Raw genomic sequence first — 21232 nt, 5'->3', positions numbered from 1 at the left:
GGAAGCACCCGGTCCTATATAAAGCGTTCCTCAGAGCGTGAGACCCTCGCCATTTCGCGTCAGGACCAGCGCCGGTGCAGACCATTTTCTACCCACACAGAGCGTTTCTGACAGGCTGGCGTTGCTTATGCATAAGAGAAAAGCAACAATACAACGCGGTTCTCTGCTCCAAGACATCGCGGGTCCTTTCACACAGTAAGCATGTGTGTTATAGCCGGCGCTTCATAAATGTCTGTTTTTAAAACGTGACTCATTTGTTGTCCAAAAACATTTCCTCTAAATTTGCAAAGTTACTGATTTAAAAATATATATTTTCAAATTTTTAGCTGGATGTCAAACATATGATAGACTCTTGAGCATGTTTATATAGCAAAATTCACAGTGGTATAACCATAAAAGATGCCCAACTGTGCACCAATGCACTCTATTGCAAGCTTTTAAACTGTATGCTGATAAGTGCATGAAGTATACCTTTAGAAAAAGATCCTGGTGTAGAAAGTAATATTAAATAAATTCTAACAAACGATTATCAAGCTTAAACGTGCTGCTGTTGTTCAGCCACTGGTTTCCTCTTTCTGGTGCAACGTGGGCCAAAAACAAACGAGAGACGGACTCACGACAGAAAAGCAGATCAGCTGATCATTAATCAGTTTCATGATTGAAGTAGCAGCAAGAAGAGGGAGAGAGAGAGAGGCAGTCACTCCATATGTCGGTTGTTAAGCTTAACGTGGGAATGCTTTACAAACATTAAGAGATGAACTTACACACTTGCTTTACTTCTCTCTGGGATAACTTCCTCGGAGATGAAATGCCGGATTGGTAGCGAGGCTACAAATACACACAGCCGCTCTATCACGTGATGCACACTGCTCCGACATGCTACGGTTATGAGCTGAGTTACGCCGTGTCGCAAGTTTTGTGAGGTGCTTTTTTGATATTTAATGGATCGGATTACATTTTTTATTTTTCTCCGATATCCGATCCAGTAATTTACGTCAGTATCGGACCGGATACCGATACGTAATATCGGATCGGTCCATCTCTAATTTAAACCCTGTTATATTGTGTAGTATAATTAGTATACTTTATTTATCATCTTTATATATGTATATTTGAAGTGATCAGTTTTAAAAAATACAGCCACAGCAAAGGTATACAAACAATCAGTTCCAAGAAAGATTTGCATAGGTAAAAAGCCACCGGCATACCTTAAGGTAAAATCATAAGGTATGGTTGTACAACCATAAAAAGTCACTTTACCAGCTGGAGTTTGATCTTCATGAAGTGACGTGAAAACCAGGGTCAGTAGAGTGTCTGCATCACTGGAGAGGATACACAAATAACTGACTAACTGTCTCCTCAGATCTTCCCTAGCAAGATCCAGAGATACTTGAACTCTTCATTTGGCACTGAAAGTGTGTAAATAATTTGCAGCTTAGAGCCATGGCCTCAGACTTGAAGGTTCACATATCCTCACTTCAGTCATCTTCACACTTGACTGCAAACTGGTCCTCTACAAATTGGAAATAACCACATGACCATATCATGCACTAAATGAGACATAATCCACAAACCTTTTTGTATTTTGTCGACTCTATTTTCATAGATTTCATGAAAAGGAAAGCCCTGGTGGAGTGTAATGTGGACTGCTTAGGAAAACCAACCACTCCATTAGGGACTTGTCATTTTACAGGCATAGCTCTGTGCTCCAGCCTCAATAATTGAGATGCATCTATCTGGGACATTTCATACTCAATATTGTGTTGACATTCTGATGCAACTGGGAGTTGAGGATCTCTTAGACCTCTGCTCAACACTCCAAGTGTACCCTAACTCAATAGAGTGGGAGTTCTTAAGTAGTAGAGTTTTTCAAAACACCCCAAGGGGAATTAAAGCAGTGTGATTTAAAATACAAAGTTCAGATGTGAATTGAAAAAGTGGATTGTTGGATGAGAACTTGACTTAAAAGATTGCTAAAGGTGATATTCATCATCAACTATAAGACAAACAACACAATCTCATGACGAACCATCCTGTGAAGTGGTAAGTAATTTTTGTAGTGGACCCTGAGCTGTGAATGCAGAAGATTTCAGGCTTGGAGTTGAATAATCACTGCATGCTGCAGTTAGGTACTGTATGTCTTAATTTTCCTGGTAATCTGTATTTATGATTCCTTTAATTCCAGAATATCTTCAGACTATATAGCACAGTAACTCTTGTAGTTTGAATGATTAGAGTTCTACAAACTGATTGCATATCTTCTCCCCATATTCTTTCCATTAGATTTCTGTGAACTAAATCTGGATCTAAACACAATACACAGAAAACTCAAACTGTCTGACAACAACAGGAAGGTGGTGCATGTAGAAGAGGACCAGCAGTATGTTGATAATGATGAAAGATTTGATCATTGGCCTCAGCTGCTGTGTACCAACACTCTGACGGGTCGCTGTTACTGGGAGTTTGAGTGGAGTGGAGAGGTTCATATTGCAGTGGCTTACAAAGGAAGAAAACTGAAAGGAAACGGTGATGACAGCAGGTTTGGCAAAACTGATCATTCCTGGTGTTTGTACTGTGATGAGGGCGAATACTTTGCAACTCACAATTACAAATCAAGAGCCATCCCTGTCTCCTCCTCTGCCTGTTACAAAGTAGCAGTGTATGTGGACTGTCCTATGGGTACTGTGTCCTTCTATAACATAATCTCTGGCACACCGGTCCACCTCCACACCTTCAACACCACATTCACTGAACCTGTATACCCTGGGTTTAGAGTTGGGTTACGTGACTCTCATATCTACATCTGTGCTGACTCAGAAAACTGAACCTGAGCTCATAAAGTAGCAATATAGCAAAGTTACTGAGCTACAGTAATATAACTGTCATCCATATATTATAAAATGCACAACATTATACATTTGAATGTGGTAAATGTTTCAAATGTGATTCAAATTACACCAACAGTCCACCAAAAGTCCTAGTGTCATCTTCTTAACTTCTAGATCATGCAGTAGTAGTGGAAATAGAAAACTGAGGAAAAAATTTTAAAAACAGGCAAAACATTTGATTAAGTGAACCGGTGGTTATAATATGTTTGCAATTCAAGTGCATAGTTCAGAGGCTTTTGGATAGGAATCCTGTAGCACCACCATCTGGCCAAAAATTACTGAAAAGCATCAGACAGAGCAGGAGTAGTTCAAAGTTCAGACTGGATTCAAAACAGTACCAAAAGTGAAGCTTCGGGATCACTTTGGATCAGACTGTACTGGACCTGTGAAGAATGAGATGAGAAGAGCGTTAACGAACACTGATACAAGTTCATCACGTTGCTGTGTGATGATTTGACAGAGAACTCAAATGAAAGCAGCAATAAGGGAATATCAACACATTCTCTTATCAGCTCTGGTTTGAAGCTGCTATCAAAACATTAGATTGAGTTTGCAGAAGTCTACAGTCAGATTTTTGGAGCAAACACATCCAAGACTCAAAGCTGGAAGTCTTCTTTCCTTCCTTTAATTTGCTGAAGAATTTGAATATTCTACCAACAACTTCTGCTTCTTAAATTCTTTTTAAATCCATAAATATTTTATTCCAAATTGCAGTGGTTAGCGAGGCCTCCATGTCTGAACCTCCTGGTCAGCTGAGATCTTTACCTGTGCCTGTATAATCTGCTTCCATGTATAATAGAAAGATATAAATGAAGAATGAAAACTTTCCTCAATGCTGGAAATGTTTTAGTGTAATGTTACAGCTGTGAATGCTGATCAGAGAAAACTCTGTTTGTTCTGAGTTTATAGACTGCAGTGTTTCATTCATTTTAAATGATGATTAAACTCTCATCCTTCCTTTGGAGTCATGGTATCAATACTGTTTATTGATGATCCTGTTTTTGAAGCAGAATAAAGTCCAGCAGGTAACAAGACAGCAGCTCATCTTTGTGTCCTTCACACTCGACAGACATTCAGGAGAAAGAGTTCATGTGAGACGCTGCTCAGGACCAGTGTCAGTGTGTTTGAGATGACACTCACTCACCGCAGGATCTGAAGCAGGTTCCTGCTTTTAAAAACTACATTTCTAAAACCAAAACATATTTTTACATTTACAGTTAATTTACAGTTAAAACCGTTTCCGTCAGGAGGCAAAGCATCACTTAATGTATATGAAACCACAGATCGTTATCATCATCATAACATTAACCTGACGACGTCATAATAAGCTGCTGTTCAACAGAGAGCGATAATTACAATAAACGCTCTGTGAGGTCGATGTTCACATTATTTTTTTTATTTCCATAAAATAATCACAGTTTATATTCATCGTGTTAGTTTTGACACTTTGATCAAGATTCCCTTCAAAATAATGTAAACATGATGAACAGTTTCCTCCATTAAGTTTATGATTATTATTCTCGGTCATCGTGTTGTTGAACTAAACTCCAACAGCCTCGTTTACATGGTTGATCAAACACTGATCTGATGAGCTGGAAGTTGATCAGTATTCATCACTGGACTGAATATAAATACTGTTTTCTATTTAGAGAGTATATTGATGAAAGGTATTCGTGTACTTCATGTACTTTGAGTCTTTCAAGCTGCAGAAGTGTTTTTCCTGACACACGGTGGCGCCATGTTTTAGCTGATGAAAAAAAAAAAAAAAAAAAAAAAAAAAATGGAAACTTCTCACGTTTCCTCCACAGTCAGTGCAGAGAAACTGGAGTCGTCAGTTTATTGTTGTGTTTGAGCCAAATGGATTTTAAAGACTAAGAGTGTGAAAGAAACAGCAGCACAGAAAAGAAAAAGATTTAGAAAAAGACGTGAAAAGGAGTTCAGTGTGTATATAACACTAAAGTAGAAACACACAGCAGTTAACAGGCTCAGTGAGGAGCTGGACTCTCATTTTTCACACAGACATTTTCAGGGTGCTGAGTGGAAAAGTCACAGGTACACGGCAGCTCGCTACCTGCTGCAAGTGGGGACAGGTAAGCTGTGCACGTGTAGCCGCTAAACTGGTGGACCTAAATCTTCACCACCACGTCTGTATACATACAAGCGGAAAGGGAGTGAGTGGGTCAGCGCTCTGAGCACAGAAGCTAAGCCGGCTTTAAACACACCATTTATTTTCAGGATAAAACACAGTCAGATCCCCAAATAAAAGCTAAAATCCCCGCTGTACAATAAAAATAATGTTCACAACCCGCTAAAAGCCCTGCCGGCAGGAATAATTACACACTTAAAAAAAAAAAACCACACACACACCACAAACTCTCCCCCCCCCCCCCAGAGTCCTATATTCCCAGAGTCCAGCCACACGCGGGCAAATGTTCCTTAGCTGAAAAAGACAGGAGAGGAACTCCTCTTCCGGGACGGGGAATCTCGCCAGCAGAAGACCAGGGAGGAGGCTCCCATCTCCACCTGACGGTGCGCGATCGTGCAGTCCAGCCACTCTCCCCACCCGCGCACGGCCTCCCTCGTAGCTCCGCCCTGAAACAACAGACACGGGCCAGCAACGTTGTCGGCGCAGCCGCTGTTATCCTCCCCTGGCAAAGCTACGCCTAGCGCCCAACAGTGGGAAAGCGATACTCACAGATGCAGGCAGAGGCGTACCCCTGCCCTACTGTGGATTTCACGCGTCGCCTCCCACGGTCGCTATTCTGTCCGTCGGGACTGGATCGCCGGGTTATGCTGGCCGATCGCCGAATGTCTCGTGGCGCCCCACAGTCAGGCCGGAGGTCCTTCTGTTCATATGCTGGCTTGCACACGTTTTGTTTCCAGCTCTTCACGTTTCGTGTGTCTCTCCTCCTGTCTTTGGGCTCACCATCTCCCTTAAGTCAGTTTGGCGGCTGATAGGCCACCTCGGGGAACGCCCCCACCTCACAGGTGCCTACAATTGTCCGCTTAATCCACAGTGGAATAAAAAGAATACTGTACAACAACACCAAACACACACTAAAAATATGGGGATAAAATCATGCAATAGGAATATCAATAAACAATAAGCAATATCAATTACAATAAAATCATGCAAATAAAATCGACACTATGTACACAGTCTGATACAAAACAAAATATAAAAACACAATTTTCCACTGTGTGACACACGCGGAGTATTTTCTTCTGGGAAACGGCTCCGCATCGTGGCCGTTGTGCCGAGCAGTGATCGTCTGTGACACCGATCATATGAAGTTTGTTAGTTGGTAGACGTGAGCGAGTGCAGCTTTGGTGTCTCGTTATGCTCAAGGAAATACACAGAGATCTGCGCAGTTGGTGCACGTTTCCCCTGAAAGAAACCCAGACGTCTCACCCTGGAGAACATAAACGATCAATAGGAAGTTTGTCCATCGATCTCCTCGAGCTTCATACACAAGCGAGTGGCACCAAGAAACCAGTCCCTTTGCGACCAAAGTGATGACGTCAGGCAGAGAAACAGTGAAAGCAAGTCGCGGTTCTGTCCTCTACTCAGATCCTGTTTTCTGTTTTTAATACAGTTTTTCCTGGATTTGATTGAATCTTCTTTTTTTTCTTTTTTACAGCTTGGTTATGACACATGCATATGAAGTGCTCATCAACTTGGATTGTCTCATTCAACGTTAGCTCATGACATCTCCACTTTTTTTCAAAACCAATTAGCATCCAATCTAACTTTACCTTTGGTAAATTTGATGAACTGGTCCTTTACATACACCAGAGTGAGATGTAGCCCTTTATATTTGACAGAACATCTGTAGTCAGTGTGTAAAGAGGTCACTGTTTCCTGGTAAACATGCACACTGCACTGAGGAACAGGAAATAATGATGACCAAAATATATTTTTAATTTTAGGTCAGCATTTAAAAAGCGGCAGCTATTACTCATACTCATACTCAGTCGCAAAGACAGAGACGTGCTCCCATATATACACTTAAGCTGATTCACAGAACTGCAGCAGGACGGAGTCATTGTGCACTTCAGAGATAAATCAAGTGGTTAAAGGTAAGAAACAGAGTCCAGCTGAAAGAAGAGGAGACAACATTAGCATGTACTTTATCTTTGTTAAACTTTACCGTGTTTCTGGGCATCATTTATTTTTATTTTGTCTGTTAAATATTGATTTTTTTTTAAACATTTTAGCCTTTATTTCATTGAACAGTGCACAAATAAGACAGAAAAGCAGGGACAGAGTGAAGAGGAATGAGCAGGCCTGAGATGGACCCAGACTCAGGCCTCTGCAGCACACTTTGACCTGCGGTTCACCAGCTCAACCAGCAGCTTGCTGTCTGTTAACTTTGAGTGCATTTAAAAGCACTGGGCTCATCCATACATGCACTTGACTACTTGTGCTTTGATTAACAGTTAACAATATGAGCATTAGACTGCACTCTCACACAGAGACACAAATCTCTATGAGGATGAAAGCACCAGTAAGATCTGTGTTTATTGTAACAATATAACTACAGCATAAAGGTAATATAATGACTGAATTTAATATGGAAACGTTTCTGTGTTAGAGTAAAATAATATGTGATTACAACTGTTCATGAGTGATAACCTGTTGCACACTTTCACTTTATTTTAACTGTGTGAGTTTGTGCTTTTCTTATAGACACTCTGTGTGGGTGAAATATATGCTGCGCTGAAGGCTGTTAATGTAATAATGTTCTATTGTTATTATTAGCATCCGAGTCAGGTGTGAGGTCATCTTTGTGGTAAAATAGTGGTGTTGATACAGTTTATTTATATGTCACTAGGTTGCATTTGGTTTTAGAAGAGCTCAAACACCAAACACTGACACCAACCATTAAACTGCAGTTAAAGTTTTATTTTCTCGTAACAGGAAGCTGTCTTATTTGATGTCTGTTTGTTTTAAGTATTTAAATAAAACATTATTTTATTATTTTATGGACACTTTGTTTGTATCAATCGTAGAAAAGTTAAGACTAAACTGGAGGTATAAACAGAAACATTCTGCGTAAACAGTAAATTAAATGCTTTTGTATCAGTGATACTCATGAATCATTTATCATATTTATTCTGGGTGAGCTGGAAGATTTGAGAGAACTTCTGAGAAAATGAGTTTAATCTAATTTATTAATTTATTTATTTCAGTTATAGCATGGCGCCACCTTCTGACAGAAAACAAATTCTGCAGCTCTGAAAACCTTAATATGAAATCAAAGTGCAGGTTTTTCTTCTGGTTGCTTCCATTGCAGTGTTTGTAGTTCTAGTTGTTTTGGTCAGATGTTGTGATGAGTGAATGAAGTCAGACTGTAGATTTTCCTTCTTCTAGCTGTACTGACTGACCTTTGACCTCATGTGTTGAGGACTCTTCACCTCTGTCTCCTCTCACAGGGAGAAGATGATCTGCAGGATCCTGCTGCTCATCATCCTCACCTCATGTGTCTCTGGTTCGTTTACAGCTTCACTTTATGAACTCCAAATAAAGCTCAACAACAGATTTGTTCCAGTTCTCAGTGTGTCTGCTCCTCTCTTTCCCTCTCTGTCTCCTCAACAGGATCATTTGTAGTCAATGTGACACAGACCTCCTATCAGGCAGAGGAGAACCACAACATCACACTGGAGTGGACGTTCACCACCAAACCTGATGGATCCACCAAAACTCTCAACATCCTCTGTGAACTTTTTATCAGTCGTATATCCTCAGTCCTGTATCAGGTTCATGAAGGTGTTGAAGTGTCAGAGTCTCAGGATGAAGAGTTTTCAGGACGAGTCCAGAGTGACAAAGACGCCCTCAGAGAAGGACGAATCAGACTTCAACTGTCCAGACTCAGGACTGATGACTCGGGTCTGTACCTGTGTGAGGTCAACATTGATTACGGCTTCAGTGTTGGAAGATGTCGACTCAACGTCACTGGTAAGATATTTTTTTAACACTTTGCAAACATTATTCAATTCAAGTTAAAACAAAACCTGTTATTTTGGGCTTGGTCTGTTTGTTTTTAGCAGTTTTTCATTCGTCCAACCTTCAGACTGTGAGTCCACAACCAGAGAGCAGAGAAAGCCAGCGTGGTGTTGGACTGTCACTGGTATTACCACTACTAGCTCTAGTGGTCATCTGCGCTCTGCTCTGTTTAGTTGGCATAAAAAAAAGGAAACAAACATTGACGAGAGTTTCAGAAATTAAACCAATCACCACTTAGAGGACTTTTTTTGGAGGATCAGTTTGAGCCCAAATTATTTGAGCTTTAAATAAAGACCCGAGTCACAAATTTAACCAACGAACTCTTCAACATGTGTTTAAGTTCCAGAAAGCAAATTATGAAAAAAATATAATCTATTAATTAAGTTCCTATTTATTGAAGCTTTTACAGGAGTGATAAATAACATTAGTGTAAACAATGATTCTTGTTTTACTAAAAAATGAGAAATCTTTGAACAGACTTTTTCTTCTGTGTCCCATCCTGTTGCTGCATTACAAGTTTCAGCTTCATCTCTCACCTCCATGAATACTAAAGGCTGTAACAGCTGATTGAGAGGGTTACCGTTTAACGTTTTATCATTAAAATAAGTAAGATATGTGATGCGTACAAGGAAAATGTTTATGCAGACATATCACTGCTGTAATAATGTTTACATTGTAAATAAAATCATTTGTATTAGAGAAGTTCTTATTTTTGTGTTTTCATTTATTTATTTTTAAACAAGTGGAAAAACAAAAAAGAGTTTACAATCAACACACAAAACAACTTCATTAACACCAGGGCTCAGTCCCGTCTGGGTTTATTCCACCTTTATTAAAAAGACAAACATGTTTTTACTTTCTGTAGTCAGACTTTATTTTCAGCATCAGTTACTGAGTGTGTGGTTTCAGCCCCTCATTGCTTCATCAACATAGTTACTGTTTATTTGTCCTGCCATCCTGTAGAAGCCCAGAGAGCTTTGAAGAACGATGAGCAGCTCAGGTTAAACAGTCCTGTTACATCATGGAGATCTAGACTGTAAACGTTCCTTCAGAGTTTCAGAGCAGCATGAAAATAAAGCTGCAGAGACTGAATCTGGTGTTGACATTTATTAAACACGGTAAACAATAAGTCCTCTTTACTGTGGTTGGACTATTTCTGTGAGCTGATGGAGCTGAAGTTGGGATTATGCTGAGCAGTGATTACTGGTGGGACTGGATACAATGAGGCGTCTCTGAGGACACACAGCAGTCGATCAGATGAGTCCAGTCATTGCTTTACTTACTGGAGGTATTCACACAGCACAGGAATAAACTGTAGCCTGAGGTTTTACACACTTTGTATGCTGTGTGTGAAAAATTAAACAACAATAAACAACTTTTACATTAATGTTAAAGATTATGTGGGTTTATAAAACAATCTGTTGAAACTAGTTCATTCATTTCTGTGTTAAACCAACTCCTAACTCTACAGCTGCTACATCACCACATGGATGAATGTAATCCAACACTGTCATCTGGTGATAATTAGTTTACAGTAGAGTAACTGTAAACTCATTAACTCAGAGTAACAGAGTAACAGGGTTTTGTCTCCTGGCTTTATTTCTGAAAACAATTAAAAATATTACAAGCAGTCCCAGCAGAGCTGCCAACACTCCCATTAAACTATAGAAACCGGCCATGCCTCCACTTTCTGCTGTTGTCGGTCTCTGAGGGTGGAGCTGATCAGCTGCTGTAAATGACATGAAAATATGTATCATTGATTGATTGATTGATTGAAGTAAAATGTCGGTTACACAGAGTTACTCAAGTCATAATTTTACGTATAGATCAACATGACTCTGAGCAGGTAAGCTACATCAGGGCTACTTCATAGACTGTATATAAAAGATGGAGTCAGTCACCATAACATCCTACATTGTTTAATGAAGCCATGATTAGTATTGTTTTCTTATGGTCATCTTGATGTTTCCACGTGATGAGCAGGAGGTGAATCTGAGTGAGAAACTGAGGAAACCTGAACATGAATGAAATGAACCTCTTGTTTTATTCGGTTTGAGTTCAGCAGCAGATCTACTCTGCTGTGTTTAGACTAACAGATAAAAAAAAATGTGTTTAACTGGTGAAACAGTCTGAGGTTAGAGCAGCCGACTGATGTCTGCAGGTTGAAGATATTTGAACTCTGAGAGAAACAGCCGTCTGTTTCTTCCTTTTAGTGATTGCACCTCTGATCACATGAAGACTGTGGGCAGTGGGACACTGTGGAGGTGGGCTGTAGGCTGTCCACTCAATCACACTTTAGTCATTGGAATTGTGTTTTCTGTGCTGCCTTTTATACTAATGTTCTTCTTTGCTTTTAGTTTGTGTAAGCTGAGCCTAAAGCTAGAGCAGAGATGTTTCCAATCCAATTTTATTTATAAAGCACATTTAAAACTACAGGACTGACCAAAGTGTTGTATAATAAAAAGCAAAGATGCCTCACATCAATAAATATAACTAAATGGTTGACAAATAGGACACTGAGGAGTAACTGGTGAGCAGATGTCAGAGAGCTTGAAAGAACATGTGATGTTAGGAGATTAAGGTATTTTTAAAAAGAGAAAACATTTTAAAATCAGTCCTAAAAGTCACAGGAAGCCAGTGAATGGAGGCCAGGAGACAGGAGGCTCCAGTTTCTGAGTTCTAGTAAGAAGGCCAGCTTTCAAATTTTGGACCAACTGATGGCATGAAAGGGAAACATGATTCACACCAAAATATACAGCAGTGTAACAGTCAAGTCATAATGTAATAAAAACATGTAGAACTGTAGAAAATGAGTAAAAGATAAGAAGGGATTGACCTTAGAAAGAAGTATTGGTCAGTAAAAACCCAATTTTATAACAAAATTAATCTTTTTATTCAATTTTAAGTTAAAGTCCATCGTATCATGTTGAGGTTTTTGAAACAAGGAACGGTCACAGGTCCCATTTTGGAAAACCATTAGAACTACTGGGTTTAAGTATCATGGCCTCAGTTGTGGTCTCATTTCAGTTAAAAAGGGGAAAAAAAGAAAAATGAAAGGGGAGAGTGGTTACTGAGATCAAAGATTAATGGAGGTGCTTTGCAACCACACCCTGCTATTCACTAAAAAAAGAATTGAAGTCTTTTGACGTTGACTTCATTGTTCAGGCCCAGAAGCTATGGACATCTTTCATACACAGTCTATGGTCTGTTTTAACAGCTCAGTGGATCGAACAGTGAACACCATCGTAATAAGAGAAACTAGATTAACTTCAGCTAAATCAACATACCAGTGACGTTGAGTCGAGAGCTGGCAGAGCCGAAGCCATAATCAGTGTTGACCTCACACAGGTACAGACCCGAGTCATCAGTCCTGAGTCTGGACAGCTGCAGTCTGATTCGTCCTTCTCTGAGGGCGTCTTTGTCACTCTGGACTCGTCCTGAAAACTTTTCACCCTGAGATTCTGACACCTCAACACCTTCATGAACCTGATACAGGACTGAGGATATACGACTGATAAAAAGTTCACAGAGGATGTTGAGAGTTTTGGTGGATCCGTCAGGTTTGGTGGTGAACGTCCACTCCAGTGTGATGTTGTGGTTCTCCTCTGCCTGATAGCAGGTCTGTGTCACATTGACTACAAATGATCCTGTTGAGGAGACAGAGAGGGAAAGAGAGGAGCAGACACACTGAGAACTGCAACAAATCTGTTGTTGAGCTTTATTTGGAGTTCATAAAGTGAAGCTGTAAACTAACCAGAGACACATGAGGTGAGGATGATGAGCAGCAGGATCCTGCAGATCATCTTCTCCCTGTGAGAGGAGACAGAGGTGAAGAGTCCTCAACACATGAGGTCAAAGGTCAGTCAGTACAGCTAGAAGAAGGAAAATCTACAGTGTTCAATATATCCTCTACTGTAGAGCAGCATGTTCTATTATGGATGAAGTGTGCAGAGGTTTATCCAAGCTGACAGCAAAATATAGTGAAATCAGAAATGATGAGAGCCAAAGGAGGAGCACTGGAGAGGCAGCCTCACCACCCTCCTAGAAAAGAGCTGAGGAGAGCCCCTGACAGCGTGGGGAGTGGGGGGCCACCCAGCAGCCATGGTGCAGAATCCACAGGGGGCTGGGGAGACATGCCCACAGGCTCCACCAGCAGCTGGCCAGAACAGACTGAGTCCCCGGATTCAGAGACCTGAGAGCCGGGGACCCTCCACTCTCTGCAAGGGGCCTGGCCGTGCCATGGGTGCCAGGCCCCACCGAGCAGCCACTGGGAGTGTGCCAGTACATACCTGAGCACCCAGCCTCGCACACCGAGAACCACCTACGCACTGACGTCAGAGGGCATCAGCCAATGGCAGGGAGTGTGGTGGTGGGGAGATAAGCCCCCACATTTGGGGATCACAATCGTTTTTTGTTTTTTGCTATAACTGAGTTATCTCTCTATAATCTCACTGGCATCTTCACCATCAGTAGACAGACAAAAAAATCAGGTTTTGGATGTGCTCTCAGCTTTAAGCTGATCAAACAGCTCTTTAAAAGAAAGTATAAAAACAATTGTGCTCTGTGTTTTAGAATATATCAAATATTATCCAACACATGTTTGTTGGTAGCTACAGTAGTGTGCAAAAGTCTTGAGCCAGCTCTTACTTCTTTAAATTTATCTTCGACGGAAGCAGAATTTTTTCAATAATTCAAACAAACGCACCTGACTGAAACTTGTCAAGGAACCAGTTTTAAAATCTATCTTTAGGTACTTTGTTTTTAGAACCTTGTCAACCCGTCTTATTTCTGTAGTTTCATTTGCCAAAAGCTTAAATAGTCTGACAGACATGAGGCGCCAGCAAGAAGGTTTCCCAAAGAGCTATTGGCTAGAAAGTTGGTGTGTAGTGTGTCCTTAAAAGAAGAAACTGGATACACGGAGGACAAAAGAAGTAAAAGTCCTTAAAAAGAAAACAAATCAGGAAAAAATGCATAAAGAGCTGACATGGGGTGTGAGATGTTCATCTGGACTCTGGGAACTTGAGAAAACAAATGGAATTTGAGAATACAGACAAACCTGATTTTAGAGGGTTTCCTCTTAAATCCCTCGAGGCAGGAAAAAAAAATCAGAAATGACATCAGACAGAGACAGCGTCTGTATTTCACTGTAACATCAGCTGGTAAAATAATAACATTATTTTTAATGATAATGAGAGCAGAGATTTCACTTTAAACACTTTCAGAGACGTTTGACATAAAAACAGAGTTACAGATAAAATACTTACTGTTGCTGTCTGCTCTTCTTTCCACTCACATTCCACACACACCAACATCCACGGACAGATTTCACTCACTGAGCTGGAGAGTAGAGTGCTGTTAGGTTATATAAGACACACCCAACACTCACCTTCCCAGGTGTTGTTTCGCTATGACCCTGCTGAGGGAGCGCTTTCGCTGTCTGCTGAATTTAAAAGTAAAACTGAGTGTGGAAAATCTTCAGTGCAGTCACTTTTGTGCTTTACATGCTGCATCCTCTAGTTCCACATTTTTGAAAGATGTCGTTTTTAAAGTTTGCGTGATGGTGCATAAAAACACAGTTGCAGCTGATTTGATTTTGGTGGCAATCGGGACAAAATTAGAACAAATGTTGTCGTCAGTGCTGGAGAAGTAAAGGCACAAAGCAGAAAGATGTCCTGGGTATCTTCATAGTACAGATCCCAGGAACACGTGGTGAGACAGGATGGGCCAAGTCAAGGTTTAGTGTCTAAATATGGGTGAAGTGAGGTGGATGGTCTGTAAGACAGCCTGCAGCTCATCAGTGTTGTTTTGGGTCTTTAACTTTATTGTTCATCTTTCATAATCAGTAAAAACAGTCTGACTTATAGATCAAACTGTCAGTGTGACCAAAAGCAGCAGGTTTATAAATGTTAAACTGGACTGTTAGCCTGTTGCTGTGTGGGTGTTGATCATTAAATGATGATTATTACACTGACTACACAAAACTACATGAACTACCAGCTTCAACTGATGATTGAAACAAAAAGTTTATTAAGTGTATCCTGGCATTTTAATTTTTACTTTTAAATACTTTTTGTTATTTGTTATTTTTTATAGTTTTTTTTGCGTCCTCTGTAAATGTGATTCTGAGTTTTGTATTTTAGGTCATCTGTTGTTGTGGGTCTTTGTAAAGATGTTCTCAGTTAGTTCTTGGTTTACTGGTTGTGGGATTGTTTTACATCCTCGCTTTGTTAGCTCAGTGTGCTCTTTCATGTGTTCTTTGTTGTGTTATACTGTTTACCTGCCTGTATGCTTGGCTTCCTTGACTTCCTGGATTTGTGTTAATTTTTATAATTTGCACTCTGATTTAGATTTATATCAATGGCTCGTACTTTCTTTGTGAACTCTGCAGCTTTGCATTTGGCTCCTAACCTGCTACCATCCACAGTATGACAGTTTTATAGCTGCAGTGTAACAGACCATAACAGCCTGAGAGCCTCGCTGCTTTTAAATGCTTTAAACAGACAAAAGTGTCAAATAAGTTGTGCACAAATAAAGAGCGGAAGTGGACACAATGATACAGTAAAATATAAAATTCTTATTCCTGCCGTCTCCTCTTGTTTCAGCTGGTAAATGTTTATTCTTTTCAAACATTCGCTGCATCCTTGTTGTCCATGACTCTGTCCTGCAGCTGATGGAAACACCACTCTGTGGTTTCAAGTTTAAATGTTGTGAGTGATCAGGTAACCAGCACAACAAAGTCCAGTGTTCCCACTTTGTTCAGATTTCCCTGCTCTGACTTGGCCTCAGGATGTCTAGGGAAAAGAATCATTTTGCATCAGCGGCCAGTCCTAGTGGATTTCCCCAAAGGAACAGTTTCATAGGACTGAGTTGATTTTATGTCTCAGTACTTTGATGCTATGTTGGTAAGATTATTTAGCACTAATTACATCCAGCTATATTAGGACTTAAGTTAAACGACGTTTCTATTGTTTTTACTATTAGCAAACTTTGTGATGCGCTATGAAGTAAATTGTTGGTTGACAGTGACCCCTTGTGGATATTTTGAGATATTATTTGTGTCAAGTAAATACTGTTATTATGATTGTGTTTCTAGTTATCTATGACCATAATCATAGTCACACGTATATTGTAAAGCAATAAGTTCATGTACTGTTCCTGGACTGCTGCCATCTTTCTGACAGAAGACTTTATTCAGACCTGTAACCCCAACATCCCAAAATATCTTCTATAACTTCTCTTTTGTTATTGTCGTGTTTGTGTTTTCTGCACAGACAAATGTTTGCAGCCACAGCAGCTAAACTGTTTCTGATCACCTGAGAAACAAAAAATAGATTTCATGTATAAATCAGATTGTTTTTATTGATTATGACTTGAAAAAGGAAATTTGCAAAAATCCGATATTGATGAGCTGTAGTTTAGTTTGTACCAGATTCAGAGTCTCCATCAGTCATTCAGTTTTAATCACACTCAGTGATGGACTGCTCAGTGAGCTCAGGAACATTATCTGATGTCCTGATCGTTGAACTTGATCAGCGATGTTAAAGCAAACAGGTGTGATCAGGTGCAGCTGTCAGGATATCTGGAGTCAGAATCATTTTCAGTTATTTCTCACGTTTCTTTCCTTAAATCAGGAGTCATTGCCTTCACCAGTGATCATGGACTCATTATTAGGTAAACTGATGCTCACCATGAAAAAAGTGACTTCTATAAACATCTGGAACTACCAAAACATATCATTAGGTATTCTTGTGAACAATTATTTGGGGGAATATTATTGTGTCGTTGGACTTTTGACTTCACTAAAGTCACAGTTCCTCCCAAATCCACAGGGCTGCATCTCTTTCTGAACTATTTAAATATCCAGCTCATCAAATTTACCAACACTGACTGTATACAGGCCTGTAGTGACAAATGGAGATTTTAGTATTTTCAAACAACATAAACACTTGAAAAAAATTCCAAGCACAGTTATGAACACAGACTTCCTTCACCTCTCTTCACTCATTTTTGGAAATGTCTTCCAAAAAAACAAATCAAAACTGAAAACACGGGGATCTCTCAAAGACTACTTCTGGTTTTCTGTGCTTGGGCTTCTGCATTTAATGAAGCAAAAACGTGTTGAAACAAAGTAGATTTGTTAAATGCAGCTCAACATGACTTCAGAGTGAATACTGCGAGGACTCCTGAATCTCTCTATCACACAGGAACAGTTTCAGGCTGCACTTTAATAAAGATTTAAGTCGACATGGTGGTTACCTTTGCATAATGTCTGTTTTCTTGTTCTCTGCTCTACAGCAGGTTTGATGTGACTCAGAGGATCAGTTTGATCAGCAGGTGTTTGATCTTTTTCCAGTGGAAGCTTTTAATAGCTAAAGAGGTGAAGTTGGAAGAGGCGATTCATTCTGATAAATGGCTTGAAATGGTGCCGGATCATGACCATCTATGGACCCGGTGTTAAGTGGCACAGTGGTTCAGAGGTAAGTACTGTATCCTGATTCTATACTGCTCAAAAAAAGAAAAAGAAAAGAAAAAAGAAATAAAATACAGAAACTGTGAGGGTGACGAGTAGAGACAGAAATACATTGGACAGAAGGTTGACAGTCCAATATATATCTCCAGCTTACAGATAATCCTGAACTAAACAGAAACATCTGTGAGATGTTCACTATTGCTCAAAGTGAGAATAGGGAACAAAGCAGTGTAAACACATAAGAACAGAAGGGAACTACAGCAATATCTATTTGACTCTGAGCTGCTCTCCATTTTAAGTAAGGCCCTGTGCTTGGTCCATCTTCCAACTTTTCTGGGATCTCCAGAAAAATAGAACATTGTGTTCTGGTTGTATTTGTGTTGTTAGTTGTGTTAATGACTCACAGTGTTCCCTGCAGAGCTCACAGACAGAGGAGAGATTTTCACGGAGTAAATACAGAAATGTATTCACAAACAAAGAAACATTTCTTGTCATTTTTCCAGACTTGTTTGAAAATGTTTGATTCCAGATGAATCGACTCTTGTGTTTCCTCCTTTTACTGATCATGGATCAAAGCTGCTCATCTTTTCTGTTCTTTTGTTTCTGATCAGAATATAAGATCATGTCTGTAACAGAGCAGGAAAAGTGAGCTTACAGCGCCACCATCTGGACAGACAGGCTCATATAAGCTCTAACTGTAGCTGAGTGTTGATGTTCAAACTGCAGCATTTCTGTGAGATTCTTTGAATGTTACTTTGTACATTTGGTGAAGCTGTTGCTGCTGTGATGCTCCTCCTCTATAACACTCATAAGTCAGTATATTACTGTGATATATACACTGTTTGTACCTGTTCTATTTATTTCCTGTATTTAACTTATTTAAATCTGTTCTGAGGTCAGATAACCGGTGGAAAACAGATGTGACGACAGAGCTCATATAAGATGCTAAAATACAACAGAAACATTCATGCCACTGTTTTACATCTCAGATGAGTAGACTAGGACATAGATGAGTCAGTAAAAATATAAAATACAAATAAAAGGTTCAGTTCTCTTACAAAGAAATGAACTGGAAGTGATTTTCAAAACTGATAAAGAAGTGCTGCCATGTTTCGCAACAATAACTAACGTTACCTGTCATAATGTTTTTAACCAGCTGTTGTTGTTGACTCAGCTGTCTGGAGACACCAGGGTCACATGTTTAATCTGCTTATTGCCACAATAAATAATTGTGATAATACTGAAACCTTTGTTAGAGAACTTACACTCACACATTTCTGATCATGAACAACTATCAGCAAATAAAGATGTCCAGTATTGGTTTTATTGAAGCTCCTCTCAGCTACAGTCTGATCCAAAGTGTAGATTTCTACAGCAGAGTTCTTGAACTGGATGAATCTCACGTTTGTTCCTGATGCTTCACTTTTATTTTTGTTTTAAATCCAGGCTGAACTTTGAACTACATGATGACACAACTCTGAGACCTGCTGCCTGCAGGACACAAATCATCGGTGGAGATTCTGAGGTCAACGAAATAAAAAATGGAGGCTGGGGGATGTTCCTGAATAAAGATAAAACATCCACAGTTTCATATGTATTATGGGAGAGGATGACCACAGCAGCAACAGCTTCACCAAATGGAGAAAATTGCAGTATTTATTGGAACTTCAATAGACATGAAAACATTTTTTCCTTGTTCCTTTGAGGCATCACTGCTCACAACATGCTGCTCTTTTTCTCTGTTACTGATGTATAATGTAGGTGTTTGTAGGTAACTGTTGAAAACCTCAGATCACATTTATATCACTTCAAATTTATACTGACATGTTTTAAATTTTTTTCATGAGTTCAAGTTGCTGAGCTGAGCTTTTCAACATCTGAACATGAAGTAAAAATATTCTGATCATTTCCAGCTCTGAGTTTGTATTCTGTGAGTCTACAAGAGTAACTCTGAATGATTCACATGCTTCTTTATATTTATCTGTGTCTTTGTGAGGAAATGAAAAGACAAACAGCCTGAATGGAGGAAGTGAGCCGAGGAGCAGAGATGTAAAAATGGTTTGAGATCACGTCTGAGGAAGTCATGTGGAAGAAAGTCCTGTGATGTGATGTGTTCGCAAAGTATGACAAACATGTGTGTCCTACAGGTCCAGCTGACCCAAACACTACACCACCCTGTGTGGGGAAACATTTTATCACCATGTGGAAATTATCCAAAGTGATTTAAGAAACTTTTTTATGAACAATTATTACAATAGAAATGTTATTTATAAGATTGCAGATTATTTCAGCTGCATTAACTTAAATTCAGCACCAGGAAATTTAACATTTTATTCTACAACTTATTTTCCGCCATTAGTCAAAGGAAGAGAGTCGTGTAGTCTTTAGGTTGAGGGTAACTTGTTGTTTTTTGATTTTGCTCTTTTATTTCCTTCCTACAATAAACCAAATGAAAGCAGCCAGCATGGCAGACAGAGGAGCTGTTAGTGCTGTTAGACCCTGCATAGTGCTCAGCATGGTTTTTCCGCAACTCTTTACTTCTCCACTCAAAGTTGATCTCTGAGGTTGGACCTGATCAGCAGCTGTTAAAGACCAGAATGGAAATGTCAGCCATCTGGACTTTAATAATATTAAATATTACAGTTATAAATGAATCATACAGTTAAAGCTTCATAAAGTCTGTTGTTAAACAGCTCAGTCACTACAGCAGTGATACAGATGTACAAAAAATTACTATTATTTTTTTACTTAATCATCTCACCAGTGACGTTGAGTCGACATCTTCCAACACTGAAGCCATAATCAGTGTTGACCTCACACAGGTACAGACCCGAGTCATCAGTCCTGAGTCTGGACAGCTGAAGTCTGACTCGTCCTTCTCTGAGGGCGTCTTTGTCACTCTGGACTCGTCCTGAAAACTTTGCATCCTGAGACTCTGACACCTCAACACCTTCATGAACCTGATACAGGACTGACGATTTATCACTAATGAAGAGTTCACAGAGGACGTTGAGAGTTTGGGTGGATCTGTCAGGTTTGGTGGTGAACGTCCACTCCAGTGTGATGTTGTGGTTCTCCTCTGCCTGATAGCAGGTCTGTGTCACATTGACTACAAATGATCCTGTTGAGGAGACAGAGAGGGAAAGAGAGGAGCAGACACACTGAGAACTGCAACAAATCTGTTGTTGAGCTTTATTTGGAGTTCATAAAGTGAAGCTGTAAACTAACCAGAGACACATGAGGTGAGGATGATGAGCAGCAGGATCCTGCAGATCATCTTCTCCCTGTGAGAGGAGACAGAGGTGAAGAGTCATCAACACATGAGGTCAAAGGTCAGTCAATACAGCTAGAAGAAGGAAAATCTGTTAAATTAGATTTAAACGAATTTTTTGAAACAGTTTTGTAGTTACAGAGGTTTTTTATTCTCTAGAGGGAAAAACAAGATTTGTTTCATGTGAATGTTCAGAAAATAATCAAGGAAAAGATCATGAAATTAAAGCAGCACAATTTTCAATATAGTTTCAAAGATAAAAGCGACATTATGAAAATTTGACCTTGAAGAAGAGGTCAGAGGTCCAAAGTAACATGATATTTAGAATATATATAGCTGTCTATACAAACAATTGAAATAAGAAACAGTTGTACACACATGAAGTTTGAGACCGGCTGTGAAAGCGGTTGAGATCACTCTCTGAACTCCCCCCTGAGTCCTGTCCTATGATAATATTTTAATTCAAAAAGAAAAAAAAGTTTTGATTGAAAAAGTCAGATTTTTCCCCACTTGAACTTTTTAGATGAAGCAGTTTTCTCAGATTGTCATAATTACCAACAGAGACACTGACACAAAGTTTCTCCTGACAGTAAAAC

At 39.6% G+C, this 21232-nt stretch overlaps 3 protein-coding genes across 6 annotated transcripts in view; 1 reads left to right on the top strand and 2 right to left on the bottom strand.

Annotated features, from left to right (window-relative positions):
• The window catches only part of LOC309703120 (CD276 antigen-like), a gene marked incomplete at both ends in the record, with an annotated part of 34725 nt that extends 21372 nt beyond the window's left edge, over positions 1-13353 (bottom strand). Inside the window, 4 exons of the mRNA XM_082527830.1 lie at positions 12183-12542; positions 12650-12705; positions 12930-13162; positions 13348-13353. Of these exons, the coding sequence (XP_082383956.1) occupies positions 12183-12542; positions 12650-12705; positions 12930-13162; positions 13348-13353 (655 nt within the window). The remainder of the gene's footprint in view (positions 1-12182; positions 12543-12649; positions 12706-12929; positions 13163-13347) is intronic.
• Positions 6873-9545, top strand: LOC309702729 (uncharacterized protein). Of its 3 annotated transcripts, none has more exons than XM_082527359.1 (4): positions 6873-6968; positions 8325-8380; positions 8488-8847; positions 8963-9545. In XM_082527359.1, exons 2-4 carry the CDS (start codon positions 8332-8334, stop codon positions 9115-9117), a joined length of 564 nt encoding a protein of 187 aa, XP_082383485.1. In that variant the 5' UTR covers positions 6873-6968; positions 8325-8331; the 3' UTR covers positions 9118-9545. The 3 variants fall into 3 exon arrangements, with proteins under 3 accessions (XP_082383485.1, XP_082383486.1, XP_082383484.1); XM_082527360.1 differs by having other exon boundaries at positions 8297-8380; XM_082527358.1 differs by lacking the exon at positions 6873-6968 and adding an exon at positions 7537-8157.
• A 5648-nt stretch (positions 13354-19001) lies between the features above and the next one.
• The window catches only part of LOC309702724 (uncharacterized protein), a 70497-nt gene continuing 68266 nt past the window's right edge, over positions 19002-21232 (bottom strand). For both annotated transcript variants that reach the window (XM_082527352.1, XM_082527351.1), the window contains 3 exons: positions 20594-20649; positions 20127-20486; positions 19002-19947 (listed from right to left, as the gene is read on the bottom strand). In XM_082527352.1, coding sequence (XP_082383478.1) covers positions 19790-19947; positions 20127-20486; positions 20594-20642 — 567 coding nt within the window. In that variant the 5' untranslated portion in view covers positions 20643-20649 and the 3' untranslated portion in view covers positions 19002-19789. The remainder of the gene's footprint in view (positions 19948-20126; positions 20487-20593; positions 20650-21232) is intronic.

Source organism: Aulonocara stuartgranti (genome assembly GCF_965226115.1).
Source record: "Aulonocara stuartgranti genome assembly, chromosome: 3".
Classification (NCBI taxonomy): domain Eukaryota; kingdom Metazoa; phylum Chordata; class Actinopteri; order Cichliformes; family Cichlidae; genus Aulonocara; species Aulonocara stuartgranti.
Note: the sequence above shows the minus strand (reverse complement) of the source record. Positions and strands in the feature narration are given on the sequence as shown.